Here is a 20,284-nt window from a genome sequence, read left to right as displayed (position 1 = left end):
AAAATACACTCACACCTCTACGTCTCCTCAAAAACATACAATCCCCCTTTCTCCTCAACCCCAACCTCAATCCCCGCCTCTTCGATCTCCTTTCCCCCAACCATGACCCCCGCCCTCATCACATCCCCCACCTCCACCTTCCCTACCCCCTTCGGCGTCCCCGTCAGCACAATATCCCCTTCTTCCAGCTTCATAACTCGACTGATCTCACTCAAAATCCGAGGAATCCTAAACAGCATCAGTGCCGTACTATCTCTTTGCCTCTCCGTTCCATTGACCGTAAGCCAGAGCTCCACATCATGCGGATCCGTTATGGCGGATTTGGGTATGTATTTCGAAACGGGGAGGAAGGTGTCGAAGCCTTTAGCAGCGGTCCACGGAATGCTTTTCCTCTTGGCTTCTTCTTGTACATCGCGCGCTGTCATGTCGATGCTGACGGCGTAGCCCGCAATGGCATCAAGAGCTCCTCTTTCGTCGTCTTGGGGTAGATCCTGGACCTTACGGCCCATGATCAAAGCGAGTTCGACTTCATAGTGGAGATTTACGCCCTTTGGGCGGAGGACGGGACCTTGGCCCGGTTCAAGGATCGAGGAGGGAGGTTTGAGGAAGAAGAAGGGTTTCTTGGGGCGGACATTATTGAGCTCTTTTATGTGGTCTCTTTGGGTGTATCAGCTGGAAATTCTAAGTCAACCTTAGGCGCAGACAGCGGAGAGCGGTTGGATGAGATGGATACGGAGTGGAGCATACGCATAATTTCTTCCGATGCAGACAACTTTGCGGCAATTGGCCGCGATGCCACGAGTGGCCATTTGGATAGAATCAGGATCCAATATTTCTGGTTCAAGTTTGCGAAGGGACTCCCTATGATGGAGGACCTCGTTGTTCTCTACAGTGGGAAAATGCCCCTCGCCAAATCCTGGCGTCGATCACGGAGGCTCCAAGTCACCAACTTCGCTGTTTGCCTCTTTTCCACAGTGCGATTTCCTGCTTGATCGATACTTCTTTCATCATGCAGATCGCATCGATTCTCTCCGATCTGACCTCTCTTCGTGTCTGCGTATGCTGCACTAAAGACTCTGCTTCTATCTGAGATACGTCAAGCTAACACCTTCAACAGGATCACTCCGCAGCCCTTGCACTCGTCTCGGTGCACAGAGCCGGACGTGTAGACGACGATCGAAAGCTGAGTGTGAAAGCCAAGGAGGATGTGGATATGCAGCGGGCAATAGATCTAGTGGAGTTGCACTATGGTGTCAAGATGAAGCACCTGCAAGGAGAGGAGGGGTTGAGGCAGGGGAGGAGAGAAGTTGACATGGTGCTGGAGAAGCTGGAAGGTAACAGTCTTAAAGATAAGAGAAGTCGAGGATGAGGATTGGCAGGAAAGAGACCTCCAGTCCTGTATGATAGAAGAAGTCTCTGCGTATGGACCGTCAAGAGGAGAAATGAATTGCGCAAAGGACCGAGTACGTAGGAGGACATGGAAATGTAGGCTGATGGATTTGAGAGACCCGGCGCAAAGGTCTTCATTTACGGGCATGTCTATCGATTTCTACAGTTAAAGCTGCGCCCACCTAGGAGTTGCTTGTGGCACTCGAGCAAAATGAAAGGGATCCGAGGATTGACAGTGCAGAATTGCTAGCAGAGCTTGTCAAAGTCGTCCGGGAAGTCTGGCGCATGGACCGCAACATCGACCGGAGTTGAATCCTCAATTGTCAGACACAGCACCCGCAACACCTTGGGGAAGCAATACAGCTCCCGTGACGGACCCTACAGCTTCCTGCGGAACCAACATTGTGGCAGCTTCTACGCCGGGTTTTGAGAGGTCAGGAACCGTCATGTTCTCCCCGTTAGCCAATAGTCTCAGCATTTGCTTCGTGGGAATAGCCAATTGTCGTCCTAAGGTAGCTTTAAGGATCGTCTTCCTCGCAACAGCGTTCCTAAGTTTTCGAAGGTACAGCTTCCGTTTTTTGACCCTTTGGTTTTCGGAAGCCTGCCATGCGATGGGCCTTAGAGACATGGATTGCATCGGAGGTGTATCCGTCAGGTTGCCGTCTTGAGTAGAGTGAGGGGGCTGAGAATTTCCTTCCTGAGGCAGGCTCTGGCGTTCAGTCGCAAGGACCTCATCAATCGTACGCGAAGCTGGGTTCTCCGCTTCGGATGAGCTAGGCCTATGGACCATGATTTTTGGTGTCGCATAATAGGGGACCGAGCTGGACGGACCGGAGATTCTGTCCATAACAGACGATATCGGTGTTGTAGCGGGTGTCGCAGGCCTTTCCTCCTCGAGTGGGACATCAGTGACTGTTCGTTACAGTGGACTGGTCAGCACACCCGGACAGCGCATCACAATTCGTTGTGAGGTACATACGTGTATTCTTATAACCCACCGGTAGCTCAGTATCACCCTGTTGGGTCATATCCTCGACAGATCCGCGTTCTGAAGCCGAAGCACTCATCTCGGCTACGTCCTCGACAGATCCACGCTGTGAACCTGGCTCTTTCTCCTCGGCTACGTCCTCGACAGAACTAGAATCCGAACCCGCAGCTCTCCTCTCATCGTTATCTGAATCTGCCATTGGTGATAAGCTATCACGAGGATGTTCGTCTGGTTCGTGTTTAATTGTTCCAGCGACAGATCCTCCAGCAGTAGGGGAGCTGCCGGCAGCGCTAAGAACAGGGGATGGTGGAACGTCTTCTCCGGTATGCAACTTTGATATCATTGTAGATATCATTGGGGTTGGCGGCTCCTCTTGCTTGCTATGGTCACGCAGTGAAGGAGATGCAGATGGTTGACTCGCTTGTGAAGATCGAGACTGTTGCTCATGAATAGGGACGAGGCGTGGCCAGCTCCAACCCGCAGAGCTGGATTGTTTGAACTCTGGTCTCTTTCCAATAGGGACAGGAGAGCTATGCATAGTAAAAGGATGCAAGTTTCGACATGAGGATTGAATGAGCGACTGATATATTGAGGTTGTGAGAAAGCATGCGCAGACTGAAGAAATATGTGGAAAAATACTCATCGTACTGGAGGCTCCTGCCAAAAACATCAATATCACATTTGAGAGAAGCCTTGCCATTTTGCAATGGGCGATTACGAGAGCCAGAGCCTCACTTGCCTATTTACCTCTTGTAGAATCAGAACGAGGGAAGTAACCTCACGCGCCTCGTAGCACTTCATGCCTTAATGGTAGGACCTTAGCCGCGCGACACGAAGGTGGAAATACTTCTGCAGTCGAGAGCCCACCACTCCTCCCATTGATTCCACCGCACTATAGAGGTTGTGTTGCTTACCATGGCTTCGAGTGTGGATGCAAAGCTGCTCAAGTCGACAAAGTTCCCAGCAGAGTTCAGTCAGAAGGTTGACATGCAGAAGGTCAATGTCGAAGTCATGAAGAAGTAAAGAAGCCCGACGACCGCCCAGTTCCTAGAGTGATGCTGATGAAGGAGTCATAGATGGATCGCTGGCAAGATTTCCGACATACTTGGGAATGAGGATGATGTTGTTATTGAGCTCTGCTTCAATTTACTCGAAGGTTCACGTAATGTCAGTATATCCCAGTGTCCTCATACCTTGACCGCGATTGGCTAACCTCAATACATATAGCCTGATATCAAAGTGCTACAAATCCAGCTTACAGGGTTTCTCGACAAGGATACTGCCAAATTCTGCAAAGAGTTATGGTTGCTCTGCCTCAGCGCTCAGAGCAACCCCCAAGGCGTGCCCAAGGAATTGCTAGAGGCCAAGAAGCTAGAATTGATACAAGAGAAGGTAGGGTACGCGGTTGTTTAATTTGGTGGGTCGGAGCTTATGTTCGATTATAGATTGATGCTGAAAAGGCTGCTGAGGAGGCACAACGCCGCAAAGAACAAGAGCGACAGCGAGATCGAAACATTGATAACATCAGGCAACGAGAGAGGGGTGAACGAGGAGGCCGTGGCCGGGGCAGAGGCGATAGGGGAGGCTATCGTGATTTCGATAGGCGTCCTACACGAGATTCAAGGTCTCCACCTCCCAGACGCCGAAGCCCACCACCTGGCTTCCGTGGTCCTCCTCCCCCACGTGAGACTGATACATACATTCCACCTAGCCGAGGTGGCCGTCGTTCAGATGACAGGCGACGCCGGTCGCCTTCTCCTAGAAGATCGCCTTCCTACTCGCGGTCCCGGTCTAGAACTCCACCACGTCGAAGATACAAAGACGACGATCCTCCAAGACCACGCCGTCGATATACTCCAAGCCAATCTCGGACTCCTCCACGACGGACTTATGGCAGAGATAGAGGTCAGAGGGTTCGGGGACGTGGTGATGATCGAGCAAGATCCTACACACCTTCAGATACCTCTCGCTCACGTTCCCCCAGACGAAAAAGACGCTCCCCTTCCCTGTCGTCTCGTAGTCCTACACCACCTTCAAGAGCCAGACATTATGGCCGAAGACGGCGTTCGTCATCTCCATCGAGTTCTCGCTCAACAAGCAGGGACCGAAAACCTGCGGGCAGATCCAGAAAATCACTTTCCTATGACAGTGATGACAGAAGGAGTCGCGCTGATTATCGAAAGGGACCAAGACATCATCATGACCAGCATCGCAGCCCCAGCCCCAGCGGTAGCCACAGCAAAGAACGACTTTCTCCTGCTCCTGCACCATTAGACAAAAGTCCAACACCCCCTAGACAGAGAGATCGGAAGAGGCGTCGCTCCTTGCAGAGATACGCACCTGCAGGCAGAAGAAGGCGCAATACCTCATCAGTGTCCTCACCCGTTGACAAACGACGCAAGACAGCTGACTCTTCTGCGGACGAGGACACAGAGCCAAAGGGCATCAAACCGCAAAATCACCCTGCCGAGTCAGACAGGCATGTTGAGGTGGGTAATAATTCATAAGATCTGCAAATGTACTACCAACATCCTTCCCACAAGACGCCCAGGTTTGGCAGATGCCCTTGAGGTCCTATGCTGACGAACTTCTCCTACTTCAGAATCATTCACCCACGCTCACAGCTACCGAGCTTCGTGAAAAGCTCCTCCGAGAAAAGGTAAAGGCTTTACGGAAGTCGAGCAGTACTCAAAAGGAACTCGATGCAGATGAGGGTTGATTGCATCACAGATGTGCTCATGTAACTCTCGATTTGCTATATTCTGAATCAAAAGAGACCCCACAGATAGCTTAGCAGCCTTTATTGCATCTTACATAGAGATATCAACCTCGAAGGCTTCTATTCATCGTGCAGCCTCTAACGTGATGCACCTCAAGTATTCGACCTCGTGGAATTTGGAAGGTCCTTAGATGTTTCTCTAAAGCAAAATGGATGGCAAAATAGAAGGATGTAGGCCCTTGACCGTCCTCAATGTCTTTCTCAGAATCGCCTGAAAAGCCGAATCTCTTTCCATCATCGGGGCATTACATAAGGACCCAAGGAGTGCTTCGTGCCGCTGCATGCTACTGGTTGATGTTTTTTGAACCTGTTACATAAATAACTTGGATGTCTAGGGGCGTAGAAAATCAACACAACGATACTGAGAAAGTGCGGTTACACACTCATGACATCGCCCGGGTGAAAGACCACATGGTTGCTTAAATCTCTGTGTAAAGCAAATCCGACTACCTATGATGCTGGGTGTCGACCACCAAACACGCAGGCATACGCTTTGCTTATGTACAAGACCATCTTTCATTCTAAACTCCATTTTTAGAAAAAAAACAGCATTTGAGTCGCGGATGCCAACCATCAGCAACCAGCACACCTAATCTCGCATTTTAAAGTACATCTCCCACACCCATCAGACTGGGACCATAATCAGTTGTCATATCCCGGACCATGCTGTGAATGGAGCCTTGCTGGTCGGGAATTGCTTGTGAATTTGAATGTCACTCTTAGGTACCCCAGATAGCGGATTCGCCATATAGAACCCGCTACTATTCAAGCAGTAGCCTCAACAGTCCCATCTACCGCTGGCGGCTTGTATTCTTTTTCTGGGGCACTCTCAATGGCAGGCTCATCAGTCTTCTCTTCCTCCGCCATCTTCTCTTGTTCCGTGGCCGTTACTTCCGGCTTCTCAGCTTCTTTTTCTCCCTCAATAGTTGTACCGATCTTCTTCTCCAATTCCTCCCCATTCTCCTCTTCTGGTGCATCAGCCTCCTCATCTTCAGCCTTCATGGCCTGCTCGTCAACCTCCTTGGAACTTTCGCCGTTGGTAGCGGGAGCATTTGTGGACGCTTCGGGCTTGGTCTCATCATCTCTGTCACCTGCTCCCCCGCCGTTTGGATCGTTGGATAAAGTCTCATTCCATTTTGCAAGCAATTCAACAGAGCGGGTCTTGAAGTGAAACTCTTCATCTAAAGGGATCGAAGGGAGCTTTAGCATTTGTCTCAGTACCTTATGGATCTTCGTCGTGCGAATGATGCTCCCTTCAAGATCTGGATAGGTCTCTAGCTCGCTCAAGAAGTCGGACATAGACTGTTGCATCTTAGTATGGATTTGAGTTATTGGAGGTAGAGGCTTTGACAAACTTTCATCTCGTCCTCCTTAGGCATGGTATCACGAGAAAGGAATCCTCGCTGCAATTTATGCCGGTAATAGAGGACTACTTCAACTCAGTACCAATTAACTCGAAGGTTTCGGATATCCTTACCTTTCTTCTCCTTCATCTCCTTAATCTGAGCTGGGGTCGGAGGCTTCTCTTCGATTTTGGGAGTGACGGCCTCTTCCTCGCTTCCGCTCTTCGTAACTGTAGCTTTGGCTTTGGGTTTCGCCGTCTTCTTCTTAGTGGATGATTCAGCTGCTGGTGTTTTAGGCGTAGTCAATTTGAGCTTGGTTGCTGTCTTGGGGGTCTTCGCAGGCTTAAGCTTGTCAGTGAACATCTAACAATGACCGTCATGGAATTTCCTACCTTTTCGTCGGCATCCTCACTGTCATCCGCCTTTTTTCGCTTCTTCGACTTGGGCTTCTCTGCAGCTGCCTCGTCGTCGATATCCATCTCCTCGGCATCATCGGCGACAGCAGCAGCGTCACCGCTCTTTCGAGAGGGCTTCTTGGTCTTCTTAGCTGCCTTTTCTTCTTTTAACTCTTCATCTATTTCAACGGCTTTCTGGTGATCTGCAAGCATGATCTTGAAATGTGCCAAATCATTGTTCTCTGCAGCCTTGCTATAAGCTGCAAGTAAAGTCTTCGATTTGCCCTTCTCTACTGGGTTCTTAGTCGTCTCAGATTCAACGTCCAGCGGTGTCAGCTCGGTGTTAGGGATCCAGGCACTGCGGAGACAGGTCAGCAACTGGCCACACGAAGTATCCCACATGGAATCAAAAACTGCGACAAAAAGGCGCATTCGGAGGACTCACAATTCATTTGTATGTCTATACCAGGTTAGTAATAATCGCTCAAAACGTAGGATATGATCTCACAGAAACATGATAGGAAATGTCCTCTCATGAGCCCGCTTGCCTCCATCAGCGTACTCTGGCCGCTTGAAAGTTCCATCTTCTAAAGCTGCGGTCACCGGTCGAGTGGTCAAAAGGCTCTGTGGAAGCATATCTTCATCGCAGATGACAGAAGGCCATGGCGGGTGGCCCTTCATTCGAGCAATGTAATATTCGCCAGGTTGAGCATTGAGGTTCGTCAAAGGCCTCGATTTTTTCTTGTTCAGCTTCTTGCTCTTGTGTTCCGGAACCGCCGATGACTTTTTCCTCGAAGAACCACCAGTGCTCACTCTCTTTGATGGAGCAGGAGTACCGTTGGTGGGAGGAATGGCTGAACTGGATTCAGCTCCATAGGCATCACCGGTCTCTGCGGCGTCTTGCATTTCGGTATCTCGGGTATCTGGGGCGGAAGTGGAGGCCTTGTCATCAGTGGCGTGGCTTGTGTCGCCGTTGGTCTTGGTAGCTGCGAGAAGAAAACATGTCAGTCTGGTGTCAGAGCGGGGTTGCTCGAAATTGGACGTACCGTCGGCAGATTCCTCTTGTTCTGCTCCTTCCTTGGGCGGCTCAAAAGCCCCCTCGTCCATCGTTATATCGGCGGCCTCAGCACCATTGTCTTGTTGCGAGTGCTCCATCTCATTACCTAATGTGGTAGGGTTAGGTAAGGCGACGTTTGTCTCTTCGGCCATAGTTGAGGGTGACAGAATCGCAATAATGGAGATGGTCGGTGAAAGTTCTGTGTGGATGTGGATTAACACGCGTTTCTGAATAGGAACTGACGCGAAATTGACTGTATGAAAATAATCCAATTCAACAAAAGCAGTGACGATGAAGCTTGAAGATGTCTTTTGTATTGGTGTTGAGTGAAGACTGGATATGAAATGACTTGCAAATTCTGATCGCGGTGGAACGAGAGATGCGCAATTGTGTCAACCACCGGGATCGTTGTGAAAATTACTCTAGAGCACTACGAGAAGCCGCTTACATAAGATTGTCTCTCTCAGGCTTCCCAGCCACCTGCTATTGTCCGTTGACTTCACTGAATGAAGGTTTATGAAGGGTATGATTGATGATATCTGGTTTGTAGAATACAATATGTGATGACAAAAAGAAACGGTTGCGCCCGGTCGATGTTGAGCGATGATGTTGAGTGCGGAGATTGAAAACCAAATCATCCTTTTTTGCACCCCAAGCCTTTCTTGTCCCATTATTTTAAACCAGTAGTACGACGTATAACATCATGCGCAAGGGCGACCTATTTGTTGTTCTGTAGATCAGGTTGAAGCATCGCTACAACACAAATTTACCTTTCCTTCAGCATCGCAGTCTTCGATGATGAGAAACGAGAGTAAAACTGCGTACACAGGCACTACCATCCAGTCCAGCACCGAAGAGAGCAGCTTTGCTGGAGATGGCAAATGCATGTCAAGATCACAGAAGTTTTGTGAGCTTCGGAGCCAGAGGTGTGAAAGGCAGCTATCATCAGCGCCATGGCTTTGATATTGTTTGATCCGATATTTCGATACATGGCAATGATGTCCCAATGCATTTCTCGTTCCTTTGCCAGTCAAAAGCTCTATGGTTGCACGACGCCCCGTGGCACCAAATCAGCCAGCTCTCCACACTTCTTGCACTTCCTCTTTTCATCCGAGGTCTTGAACCCATTCACTGCCTCCTTGATCTGAGTCCCAAGATCTGTACAATGGAACGCTTCCTCGTTCACAATATCTCCACAATTCTGGCAGTACCACCTCAGCCGATCCTTGCTTTCTGCTGGCCTGGGCTGCTCTAGCACGATGCCAACTGTATCTGCGAATCGCACTGGGTTGTGTGGCGTGTTGGGAGGCAGCAAGAACATCTCGCCCTCGTGGATTGGAATATCTCGGAAGTTGCCGTCGTCTACGACTTTCAGGAGCATCGAGCCCCGGTATTGGTAGAACCATTCGGCCGTCTCGTTAATGTGGTAGTCTGATCGAGCGTTTGGTCCACCGACAATCTGGAAACCCATGAGCACCCTGTAGCTTGTGATCGACCGTTACTACCAGCGTACCATTACAGTCACGTCATCTTTATAGACACAGTAATTATTGATTGGTGGCTTGAGTAGATGGGAATTCTCCTCCAGCCTGATAATTTGTTAGGTTTACAGTCGAAATATGGCGCCGCTACTGACCATTTTGGGATGTTCAATGGACTCGATAGCATATTGGGGCGATTTCTGGAAAATTGAGGTGAGTGGGACAAGTGCAATCTTCGCAAGTCATGATGAGCGAATACATTCGATGCTGCACCAGTTCATGAAGAGCAGTGGTTTTTCTATGACGAATTGAAGATGACAAATCTGGTAATTACAGCTAGGGCCAAATGGATAAAATACAATCGGTATCCATCACCTACCTCACCCACAAAAATAAATCGTGGAGAACGAACAGCATTCGGTTAATAATTCATGCAAAACCCACATAACGTGAGGCTCCGTCATACTTAACAATGGCAAGTACACCTCAAGCACCAGTCTATCTCACAACGCAAAAGTCCCTCGCTCACCGATTGATCCTCTCCACCCTTACTGGCCGTGCAGTTCACTTTAAACAGATCCGGCCGTCATCTCTTACTCATACCGGCCTCGCCCCTCACGAGATTTCTTTTCTTCGCTTACTCGAAGCTGTCACGAATGGGTCGCAGTTTGTAATCAGTGTTACGGGAACAGAGCTGCTCTACAAACCAGGATTGATAACAGGGAGCGCACCTGGCTCTGGTGCCAGTGCTGGGGTAATAAAGCATGAGCTGCCCGCTGAGTGTACCAGAGGCATCAGCTACTTTTTGGTACCCTTATGCCTCCTGGCACCATTCTCAAAAGCCCCGATCAATGTCCTATTCACCGGTCCTGGAGTAATTACTTCTGCCACACCCTCTGGAGATTTGTCTGCAGACAGCGTGCGAACAGCAATATTGCCTCTCTATGCACAATTTGGGATAACAGACAATATTGAACTGAGGATTTTGCGGCGCTCCAACGTGAGTACTGGTGGGAAAGGAGGAGCTGGCGAGGTCCAGCTTGTTTTCGGGCATCAGGTCCGGCTTCCTAAGACGGTACACATAATGAATCCTGGACGAGTGAAAAAGATACGAGGTGTTGCATATTGCACAGGGGTCTCGGCCTCAAACAACGCTCGGATGATTGAGGAAGCCAGAGGAGTTTTGAATCCGATGACGGCAGACACATACATCTTCTCAGATGTGTCTTCTGCTCCCTACCCAAAGTCAAGGGACAAATCCAATACGAATCAAAACAGGAAAACAGGAGTTGGATTTGGGCTTTCCCTTGTTGCAGAGTCATCTACCGGATCGCTTTACTCCGCAGATCTTGCATCACCGCCGGCAGGAGGAGTACCACCAGAGGATATAGGGCGACAGTGTGCATACCAGCTCCTCGAGTCCATCTCTTTCGGTGGAGCTGTATCTCTAGCAGCCGCGCCTACTGTATTGACCCTTATGGCCATGGGTTCGGAAGACGTTGGAAGATTACAGCTGGGCAAGGATGTGCTTAGTAGCGAACCAATAATTGGACTTGCCAGAGATCTCAAAGCCTTTGGAGCCAGCGGATGGGGAGTACGAGAGCCTATCACAGGACTGGACGGTGACGTGGTAGTGAGCGTCGTCGGCAGGGGTGTAGGCAATGTGGGAAGAAAAATTGCCTGAGGGCATTCAACCAAGTGAGGATACTAACTACAAGCCTCGAGGATGAGCCATGATTTCCCCCTAGGAATGAGGAAGTCCAGCAAATGTCGTGGCGCTGCGATTCGAAGACGACTTTTGGCCCAAGCATTGTCAAATCCGCCTGCCAGAACGGGCGTAGGAAGTGACTACAGACCATTAAAATTGCTAGGACCAAATACCTATGGTGCTCATTGCTGAAAGATGCAGATTAGCTGCACCTTCAGAGTAGTTTGGAATCCGATGTGAGTGGTGCAGGTAGGTCGCGAGCTTACTCACATACCATTTCATGCTGTATCACACATTACTCCACGCTCATGTTATCTCGACATGATTCTCGTGAAGGACTGACAAAGGCATGTTTTTCGCCATGGTTCCTACTCGAGAAGCTTATTTATCATCGGCCGCGTGACTCTCGAAGTCTGGCGTCTCAAACTCATGTACTCACGAGTAGTCATAGCTTGCATGTTCATCAATAAGATTTCTCTTTCAGTTTTGGTTCGAATCTCGTGGTCTTTCGCCAAGCTCTTAGCCTTGGCTCCATGTACGCTTGAAAGTATACAAATCTTCTCGAATGTATCACAAACTTCCATCCCTGAGTCATGGTTCTGCAAAGCATTGTGATCTTAAAGAATGAAAAGTTGGTATCTATGCCTAGACTCTCCAGTTGGCATCATTTCTGGATTCCTGAAAATGATGCCAAGAGTGCTGGAGGTCGTCATCCACCAGACGGATGAGAGAACATAACGAGACGAAACTTACTCATGAAGACATGACCTTCAAAGCACATAGTACTTGCACTCTACACCTGTCTACTATTCAAGCCTGCATCATTTGCCATTTCGGGCAACGGTGTCAGTAAGTGTTCCCCAACAAGTGCTTGGCGCTGCAATTTTTTTTGCAGATTTTTTTTTGCAGATTTCTCTTTTGAGCATATATCATTCTGTGGTTTGTAAAAATACCGCATTTTGTCGCTTTCTGAGCTTTTCTTGTGAGTCACAGCTGTTTAGTCGAATATCCTGTAAATATATAAAGCCCTTGAAAACAGTCCCACTTCCTACATCTTCACCATCACCACGTCCGTCTATTACCCAGCATACAGCTCGAGTAATAGGCATTCCATCTCTCATACTCCTTGCTCATAAGATCTCCTTACTGTCGATACGCATCTAAACTCTCCCATCACCATCACCATCACCATCACCATCATAAGACACATATCGACAAAATGGACACCTTTACCTCAGCTTGCCTCGCGCCTACCATGCCCGCGAAGGGTAGTCTAGAATCCATTGGCAGTGTCCGTGCCATGCACGAACGAGCAAACGCTGAAACCGCAGACAATTCAGATTTCGGCAAGTTCCAGCACGAGAGTGATCCTCATGCCAATCATATCTTCGCAATGCAAGTTTCCTATCACTTCATGAAGTAAGATCGACAAAAGCTGACATTCCAATAGGTTTGGACAAGAAGCATACGATGAGTATATCCGCGATGTCGCGGCACAACGTCAACGCGAAAAAAGTGAAGCCGCCGAGAAGCTCGCTCGCCGCACCGCCCATATGAGACGATTCCTTAACATCCATACCAGGATCGAACACAAGCTTGCAACTCTCGTCGCCAACGTCGCAAGCAAGGTTGTTCAGCGCCATATCACCGCCTAGAAGCCATCCTCCTACCACCTACGTCGAGATCTGGACCTGCCCAGCTCTATCTGTCAATCTTCCTTCCTCATCGACTTTAATCCACGGCCTTTTCGATCAGCATCACCTCTGTTGTCGAAACCTGCATCAGCATCGTTCACCTCAGCACGCCTCATCCGGAGATGGCCGGCTCTGATCGTCACGACCACCCTCAAGCTAGCTGTATGTAATCACGAAGGCTTCGGCTCGACCGCATTCGGCACTACCTGTTTATACGAGACACTAATTTCTTCAGACGATTCAACCAAAGATGGCCGGCCTTAATCGTCTCTAACTCCGCTACCTTGACCCCATGGAGTCTCTTGCTACGTGCCTAACCAGGATACACTCACCAGTCGGCCTACCTTCACGTTTCGGCTACTCCAGCTAGCAGTCCGATATCACTGCCGACTTCCGCTACCGTCTGCTGCGAGCGCGGACGAACAACTACCGCTGGCCTGAAACCTTCTTTGGCGCTGCTCTCTACCAACATCCAACAGCCTCTACAATCTGGCTACCTCAGCGTGCAGTCCTGGGCCGTCAAACAAATCCACCATACCTTCATGGCAGCGAGCTCGAACACACACTCACCGCGGACATCAGAACGATTTCGGCGCGGCACGCAGCCACATCAAAAGACGGGCAATTTAGTCTCCTGAGCAACTCCGACTCGAAGCTGTGGCGTTTGCAGACCAACTACAATATCAGAAGCGGATAGAAAGCCTCATATTCCTCATGACTGATACCCGAATCGACTTAGCCTTCGTCATAGGAAAGCTCAGTCAATTCTGCTGTGACCCCACTGTCCGCCACATGAATGCCGTGAATCGAGTACTCAAGAACATACGGGGCACCACATCCTTAGGACTACGCTATCAAGGGACTGGAACACTAAAAGGATTCGCGGATTCAGCATACGGTGATGACCAGGAGGACCGCAAGTCCACCTACGGATTCGCCCTACTATGTGGACAAGCAGCATGTGTGTGATATAGCCGAAAACAGCGAGGGGTAGCCACATCTACCACAGAAGCTGAATATGTGGCCCTGGCAGAAGGAGGTAAGACCATCGTATGGACCACATAATGGCTGCAAGGGGTCCGTTTTCGAGCACTAAACGAAGGCCCCATGACACTGCTCGGTGATAACAAGGGGGCCATTGGCTTTACAAGGAACCCCGAGCATCACCAGAGGACCAAACACATCGACGTTCAGTATCATTACATTCGTCAATTGGTTAGGACGAGGCAGTCACCATAGACTACATACCCACAGCCCAAATGGCAGCAGATATCCTCACCAAACCACTCAACAAGAAGCTATTCGAACAGTGCAGGGAGCTACTTGGTATGTACAGCCATTCGAGCTATCAGACGACTCGAAGCTGTGGCGTTTCCACATCGCCACCATACCAATATTACCACACCTTCGACTGGCAGTCATGCCCTACCGCAGCCGGCATAGTAGAACCATCATCGTGAAAGTGTCGCCCAACCGTGCCTATGTAAGTTACCGTGGAAGCTTGAGTGTCCCATTACCAGTCTCACAATACTCGCAGCACCTTTAAGAGCGTCTCGTCTTCGGAATTTCGCCACAAAAATACCAAACATTAACGAAGACCACATCAAGGCACCCTTCATCAATATCCCACCAACATGTACAGCTCAGATGCTCGAAGCCACAGTACAATTACTTCTTGGCCTCCAAAGATTCTCTTCACGGCAACAAAATTCACACATTGCGATGGCGTCTACTAGACACGCTTACAGTCAGTCATTGTGATACAAAGCCTTTTGCCATCATTCTCACCACTTTTGCAGCGCTTTTGAGAGCGTCTCCTCTCCAGCACTTCCACACGGTCGACAGCCACCTCGAACACCGCCGAAGACATCACCAAAGCACCAGCATCAAAAACATCGCCAACATCTACTGCTCACATGTTCTCAGGCCTCCTCGCCGCCACGCTTAGCCACGATCCAGGCATCAGCAACCCCTTTCTGCTGGGGAAACTAAATCAAACCTCGTCATGGCATTTATCCGACATGCTTGTAGTAAGTCGCTGACAAACCACAAACATGTTGACATTATCCTGACCACTCTCGCGTAGCCTCGAGCATGATACTTGCAAACACAACAGCATACCACGGCCTCATCATATACTCGTTGGCTGTCAGCATCTCAAAGCAAGCGACGACAGAAGCAAAGGTCCGGGGTGGGGGTATTGGGCAGGGAATTGGGGAATGGGGATTGGAGAATTGGGGTTGGGGGTTGGCGGTTGGTTTTGGAGTTTTGGATACTTTGAATTCTGGGGGTTTTGAAAGGAATTGTGGGAAAGCAGGTGAAAAGGGGTTTTCTTGGCTTGGGTTATGTCGAGCATTGAGCTTTTCGAGTTACGTCCTGATGGGTTTCGTATTGACATAGATTAATGGAGAGTTGCTCTCAATCACACGCTGCTTCCGATCTTTGCGCCATTACTGACAGTGGGATGGAATGCATGAGGGTCCTGGTTTCACTCCAATCGCATGGTTGCTTAGTTATGCATTTAGGCCGCGAGGCCGCTTGTATAAATACCGACAGACCCAAGGTTCCTCGAACCATGAAACGTGGTTCGCCTGAACACCTATCATTGTTTATCTCTTGCACATGGTTTTTTCCATAAGTCTCCCTCGATCCAGGAACAGTGTGCTGAATATAAAATTGAGCTCTCGTTCCATCATTCTCCGTCATTCATGTCTGCTATCATTGATGCACTTAGGCGAAGCGACAGGGGACTACCAACCAATCAGATAACGAGCCGAAGCGGACTTTAGTTCCCATCGAACGCGACTCAAAAAAAAAGGTAACAATGGCAACGCAAACACCAAATCGTCGGTCACTGGGTCGCCCTCGTCCGACTCTAGCCCATTCAATTGTCACCACTGCCTCCTCTCCAAACCTGGCGCTCGCTTTTGAGCGACCTCCGCTCCCAACATCTCAACTCTCTGGCCGACGCGCCAGCGGCAATCTCGCTCTCAATCGGAAACTTTCTTACGGCCAAACGGGGGGCCCGGCTAGCTTGTCTACGATTGCAGATGGAAGTGAAGGATACACGCCCACGTCTGAAGGAGGATCGAGTCCGTTCACCATGTATCCTTCCAAGCCTGCGAACAGCAGGACTATCAGTGATGACAAATTCGCAAACCAGAATCTAGAGGTGGGAGATATGGTAGATGTGCCGGGGATGATGCATGGTACCATCAAGTTCATTGGCGAGGTCAAGGGCAAAAAGGGTCACTTTGCTGGGGTAGAGCTCAGCAAGGAATTCGCAGCTAAGGGGAAGAACGATGGAGATGTGGATGGGTCTGCCTCAATTGAACCTGTACGGAGGACTTTAAGCTTACCGTGATGAAGCATACGATATTTTACTACAACCATACGCGGCGCCGGCATCTTCTTGCCATCTAACAAAGCTTACAAGCGGCTCTCTCCCACCTTCTCTGCCGACTCCATGCCTCCTACACCACCAGCGCCCTCCTTTGCGCCTGGTAGCCGAAACACCCCCACATCGTCAACGACATCAAGGTTCAGCCAATCCGTAGGCCCAGGCCGAGCACAGAGCCCTTTGAGGGCCAAGTCAAGGCCATCATTACCTCGACCAGAATCTCCGTTGCGGAAAGCTCAGAACGCTACTTCCACACCTTCAGGCCGACCTTCTCTAGGAGCGCCGAAGCTTTCCAAAAGCATTGTCGGTGGTCCACGATATGCGCCGAGCCCTACACCAGCGAGGTTTGGAGCTAGTGTGAGAGGAGGCAAAGATGGAGATCCAGGGAAGAGAACTATGAATACAGCCAAATCCACGCCTAAGACACCAAACAATGTTCGACCTCATTCTCGGAGCGAATCCCGCCTTGGGCCAGAAGCCATGTTTGACGAAGACTCTGACAACACCCCAATCGGTACTGCAAAGATTGCGTATGGAGCTCAGAGCACACAACAGAGTTCGCGGCCTGTATCGAATCAAGATCATGAGGTCAAGCAACTTAGACTGATGCTGCAAGAGCGAGATAGACAGCTCGAGAAACAGACTAGCGATTTAGAGGAGATGCAGAATAGTATAGCGGAACTGCAGTCAGTGGAGAGAACTCCGACACATAACTCCGCTGGCACATTAAGATCTAGAGGCTCTGGAATTGATGAGTTGGATGCACCGTCTTTGCGTGCTCTAGTGCGGGAAAAGAATGAGAAGATTGCGACGCTTACTAGTGATTTCGATGCTCATCGCGCGCAATTCCGGAACACCATTGACAGCTTAGAGCGTACCAGTGATGAAACCAATCGAATCTATGAACAGCAGGTCGATAGCCTGAAGCAGGAGATCAGAGAGTTGCAAGATCGAGGTGACGACGTAGAGAGCGTCGCCCAGCAACTGAAACAACTGGAGGAACTGGTCCAAGAGCTCGAAGAAGGTCTTGAGGATGCTCGCAGGGGGGAAGCCGAGGCTAGGGGTGAAGTCGAGTTCTTGAGGGGAGAAGTCGACAGGACACGATCAGAGCTACGACAGGAGAGGGAAAAGGCTATTGCAGCTTTGAAAGGAGCGAGTGCAACCATGGATGGCGGCTTAAGTCCTGGCGGGTCGTCAAGAGAGGTAGAGCAGAGAGACGATGAGATCAGGGGCTTGAAGGCTATCATCCACTCCCTGAGCCGAGACGCCGTCCCTGAAATGGGCAGTCCAAGGCCTAGCAGTCGCCGAGTCTCGAAGCAACGGCATAGTGGTCTGAATCAGGCGAATGGTCATAGCGAAAGCCAGCTAGCAGAGGAGCGCCAAGCGAGAGAAAAGCTCGAACGAGAAGTCAAAGAGCTAGAGGGTTTGGTAGATCGGAAGACTTATCGTGAAGAGGAGCTAGAACATGAGATCAATCGGCTGCGCGAGAATGTCGCCCATTTCAGTGCTAGCAGCAATGGCTTCACCGAACGACCGCCTACAAGCAACAAGCACAGGCCAAATCTGAGCGAGCATTCCTCCGACGACTGGCCCGGGCAGGCGTCGGATAATAAGCAGCGAGGCGGCCACCTCGAGTCCATGCCCGAAGCCGACAGCCACTCCACCACCATGACAGACAGCAGCACCCTCTACTGCGACATGTGCGAGACTTTCGGCCACGAGATCCTCACGTGTCCCACCATCAACGGCGAGCACTCCGACCTCCAATCCAACCCAAAGCCCAGTCCCCCTCCGCAACGGACGGGACGGGATGTCGTCACGGAAGGCTTCAAGGGGCTCGGCGTGTCGTCGCCACCGACGAATCACTACCCGGCACCTCTGAGTCCGGCCAGGAGCCCGGCGATGACCCCGAAGGCGAACCTGATGCCGAATCCGATGGAACAGGGGCCGGTGGCCGGGAAGAAGAGTGGCGTGATCGATGGGGAGAGGTGGTGTGCGCTTTGCGAGAGGGACGGGCATGAGAGTGTGGATTGTCCGTTTGAAGACATGTACTGATCCACCCGTTCTCTTGTTCACCTGCGTCTCGTCTTCCGCCAGCGGATTGGGCCGGCGAGTCACCTGAGCATTGCAGGTGTTGGTTTCCGGGAGATGAGCGTCAAGGACGATACCTATCCACCGCGGAAGTTGTTTAGTTACTAATGTATAACCTAGACGGCGTATGAGATGACGCTCCGTATCACTCGCTGTCACTCCACTTCGCACATGTTCTCTCTTGTGACAGCGACGTCCATGTTTCGATTGAGTCTATCCCATCTCATCTAATCAAACACACCCCATCCAAACCCCCTCAAAGCAAAGGATTACCCCTGTACTCGGGCGCCTCCCCATTCGTAGGCTTCTCCGCCTGCTTCTCCCCCTCGAGGCCGCCCTCCACGTCCTCGTCCTCCGCCTCGGCCAGGAACTTCTCCGCCTCCAGCGCCGCGACGCACCCGCTCCCCGCGCTCGTGATGGCCTGCCGGTACCGCCTGTCCTGCACGTCCCCCGCCGCGAAGACCCCCTCCACGTTCGTGTAGCTCGTCCCCGGCTTCGTGAGGATGTAGTTTTCGCCGTCCATGTCGAGGACGCCGCGGAACATGGCGGTCGCCGGGTCGTGCCCGACGGCGTAGAAGAGGCCGTTGGCCTCCATTTCCGACTCTTCGCCCGTGGAGACGTTTCTGAGACGCAGGCCCGTCATGAGGCCGCGGTCTTCCTTCTCGCCCGTAACCTCGGTCGCCACGGTGTTATACTTGACGCTTACCTTGGGGTGCGCGAGTAACCGCTTCGCCATCGTTTTGCTGGCTCTTAACCTGTCCTTCCGTACGAGCACGGTGACATGACTGCCGTATTTGGCCAGGAACATGGCTTCTTCGGCCGCTGAATCGCCGCCTCCGATCACGACCAGGGGTTTTTTCCTAAATATGGGTACAGCGCCGTCGCAGACCGCACAGGCGGATATACCGTTTTGCCAATATTTCTCCTCGCCTGGTAAATTCAACCGCCTTGCACTGGCCCCTGTGGCTACTATGACCGCCGAGGCTGTGACTGGCTCGTCCGTATCTTCAGGCCACAGTTTAAACGGCCGACTCGACAGATCGACCTTCTCTATCGTCTCCGAAATGATCTTCGTCCCAAACCTCTCCGATTGCGCCCGCATGGCATCCATAAGCTCTGACCCCCCTATACCCCCAGGGAATCCTGGATAATTCTCCACGTCCGTGGTCGTGGTCAATTGGCCGCCCGCAGCTATACCGTTTGCCAGCATTCCTTCGTATAACACCGGTTTCAGCTCGGCGCGCGAGAGGTAGACGGCTGCGGTGTGGGCGGCGGGGCCGGAGCCGATTATGATGACTTTGGAGTGCATGGTTCGAGGTTTTGAGCTGGTATTGCCCAGAGGCGCGGAGAAGGTGGGAACGGACGCAGAGACGGGCGTGGGCTTGTGTTGGAAGGAGCCGGCCGCTGCGAGGGTGAGAGAGAAGCTGGAGCGGAGAGGAAGGGAGGAGAAGCGGGGGAAGGTTTTGGAAAACAGGATGAAGGATGGGAGGGTGCAATTGGAATTAATAGGAGGTGGTGGACGATCTTGTTGCTTACCAGTCGAGCTGAGTTGAAAATAGGAGGGAGAAGAGAATGGAAGGAGTAAATATACGAGTAGTGTCACCAGTCACCGGTATTATGTATGATTTAAATTGTTCCCCTGCGTTAGATGCTTTTATCAGATTTGTCAACGAACCCTCGGAATCTGCCGAGCACACTCAATCTGTGTAGGGCTGAGGATTCCTAAGCAAAGATTAAAGATTCAATGCACTACTCTGCCATGGCTACCACTCCAAGGGACATTGTGATTTCGATTGGCACACGTATAGTCAACCAGGCTCGAAAAGTGCTGTCTTTAGAGTAGATGTGTCATGATTGTTGTGTGTTTAGCTGCTCGTCTTGTTCGCATGAGAGCCTAAGTGTGCTGCTACTCCGTCAAACAACCTCATTCCTGTCACCCTTAATAGCATTGATTCGGAA

General features: G+C 50.8%; 10 protein-coding genes across 10 annotated transcripts; 5 read left to right on the top strand and 5 right to left on the bottom strand.

Annotated features, from left to right (window-relative positions):
• Positions 1-17: 17 nt before the first annotated feature.
• Positions 18-809, bottom strand: HO133_004481 (uncharacterized protein; the record flags this gene model as incomplete). Its single annotated transcript, XM_037295398.1, has 2 exons — positions 18-657; positions 748-809. The coding sequence occupies 2 exons, from the start codon at positions 807-809 to the stop codon at positions 18-20; spliced, it is 702 nt and encodes a 233-aa protein (XP_037157399.1).
• A 200-nt stretch (positions 810-1,009) lies between these two features.
• On the top strand, positions 1,010-1,369 carry HO133_004480 (uncharacterized protein; the record flags this gene model as incomplete). The annotated part of the gene is made up of 2 exons (XM_037295397.1): positions 1,010-1,057; positions 1,118-1,369. The coding sequence occupies 2 exons, from the start codon at positions 1,010-1,012 to the stop codon at positions 1,367-1,369; spliced, it is 300 nt and encodes a 99-aa protein (XP_037157398.1).
• A 336-nt stretch (positions 1,370-1,705) lies between these two features.
• Positions 1,706-2,915, bottom strand: HO133_004479 (uncharacterized protein; the record flags this gene model as incomplete). Its single annotated transcript, XM_037295396.1, has 2 exons — positions 1,706-2,301; positions 2,369-2,915. The coding sequence occupies 2 exons, from the start codon at positions 2,913-2,915 to the stop codon at positions 1,706-1,708; spliced, it is 1,143 nt and encodes a 380-aa protein (XP_037157397.1).
• Positions 2,916-3,292: 377 nt separating this feature from the next.
• Positions 3,293-4,651, top strand: HO133_004478 (uncharacterized protein; the record flags this gene model as incomplete). The annotated part of the gene is made up of 4 exons (XM_037295395.1): positions 3,293-3,396; positions 3,454-3,544; positions 3,605-3,774; positions 3,823-4,651. The coding sequence occupies 4 exons, from the start codon at positions 3,293-3,295 to the stop codon at positions 4,649-4,651; spliced, it is 1,194 nt and encodes a 397-aa protein (XP_037157396.1).
• Positions 4,652-5,921: 1,270 nt separating this feature from the next.
• On the bottom strand, positions 5,922-8,049 carry HO133_004477 (uncharacterized protein; the record flags this gene model as incomplete). The annotated part of the gene is made up of 7 exons (XM_037295394.1): positions 5,922-6,458; positions 6,512-6,585; positions 6,634-6,841; positions 6,892-7,252; positions 7,340-7,354; positions 7,403-7,880; positions 7,941-8,049. 7 exons carry the CDS (start codon positions 8,047-8,049, stop codon positions 5,922-5,924), a joined length of 1,782 nt encoding a protein of 593 aa, XP_037157395.1.
• Positions 8,050-8,990: 941 nt separating this feature from the next.
• Positions 8,991-9,619, bottom strand: HO133_004476 (uncharacterized protein; the record flags this gene model as incomplete). Its single annotated transcript, XM_037295393.1, has 3 exons — positions 8,991-9,410; positions 9,465-9,540; positions 9,588-9,619. The coding sequence occupies 3 exons, from the start codon at positions 9,617-9,619 to the stop codon at positions 8,991-8,993; spliced, it is 528 nt and encodes a 175-aa protein (XP_037157394.1).
• A 285-nt stretch (positions 9,620-9,904) lies between these two features.
• On the top strand, positions 9,905-11,116 carry HO133_004475 (uncharacterized protein; the record flags this gene model as incomplete). The annotated part of the gene is made up of 1 exon (XM_037295392.1): positions 9,905-11,116. The coding sequence occupies one exon, from the start codon at positions 9,905-9,907 to the stop codon at positions 11,114-11,116; it is 1,212 nt and encodes a 403-aa protein (XP_037157393.1).
• A 2,977-nt stretch (positions 11,117-14,093) lies between these two features.
• Positions 14,094-14,932, top strand: HO133_004474 (uncharacterized protein; the record flags this gene model as incomplete). Its single annotated transcript, XM_037295391.1, has 3 exons — positions 14,094-14,160; positions 14,644-14,864; positions 14,921-14,932. 3 exons carry the CDS (start codon positions 14,094-14,096, stop codon positions 14,930-14,932), a joined length of 300 nt encoding a protein of 99 aa, XP_037157392.1.
• A 726-nt stretch (positions 14,933-15,658) lies between these two features.
• On the top strand, positions 15,659-18,289 carry HO133_004473 (uncharacterized protein; the record flags this gene model as incomplete). The annotated part of the gene is made up of 2 exons (XM_037295390.1): positions 15,659-16,152; positions 16,204-18,289. 2 exons carry the CDS (start codon positions 15,659-15,661, stop codon positions 18,287-18,289), a joined length of 2,580 nt encoding a protein of 859 aa, XP_037157391.1.
• A 292-nt stretch (positions 18,290-18,581) lies between these two features.
• On the bottom strand, positions 18,582-19,634 carry HO133_004472 (uncharacterized protein; the record flags this gene model as incomplete). The annotated part of the gene is made up of 1 exon (XM_037295389.1): positions 18,582-19,634. One exon carries the CDS (start codon positions 19,632-19,634, stop codon positions 18,582-18,584), a length of 1,053 nt encoding a protein of 350 aa, XP_037157390.1.
• Between the last annotated feature and the right edge of the window lie 650 nt (positions 19,635-20,284).

Source organism: Letharia lupina, assembly GCF_014066315.1.
Source record: "Letharia lupina isolate WasteWater1 chromosome Unknown contig_2, whole genome shotgun sequence".
Classification (NCBI taxonomy): domain Eukaryota; kingdom Fungi; phylum Ascomycota; class Lecanoromycetes; order Lecanorales; family Parmeliaceae; genus Letharia; species Letharia lupina.
The sequence above is the reverse complement of the archived record's forward strand: the minus strand, read 5'-3'. Positions and strand labels throughout refer to the sequence as shown.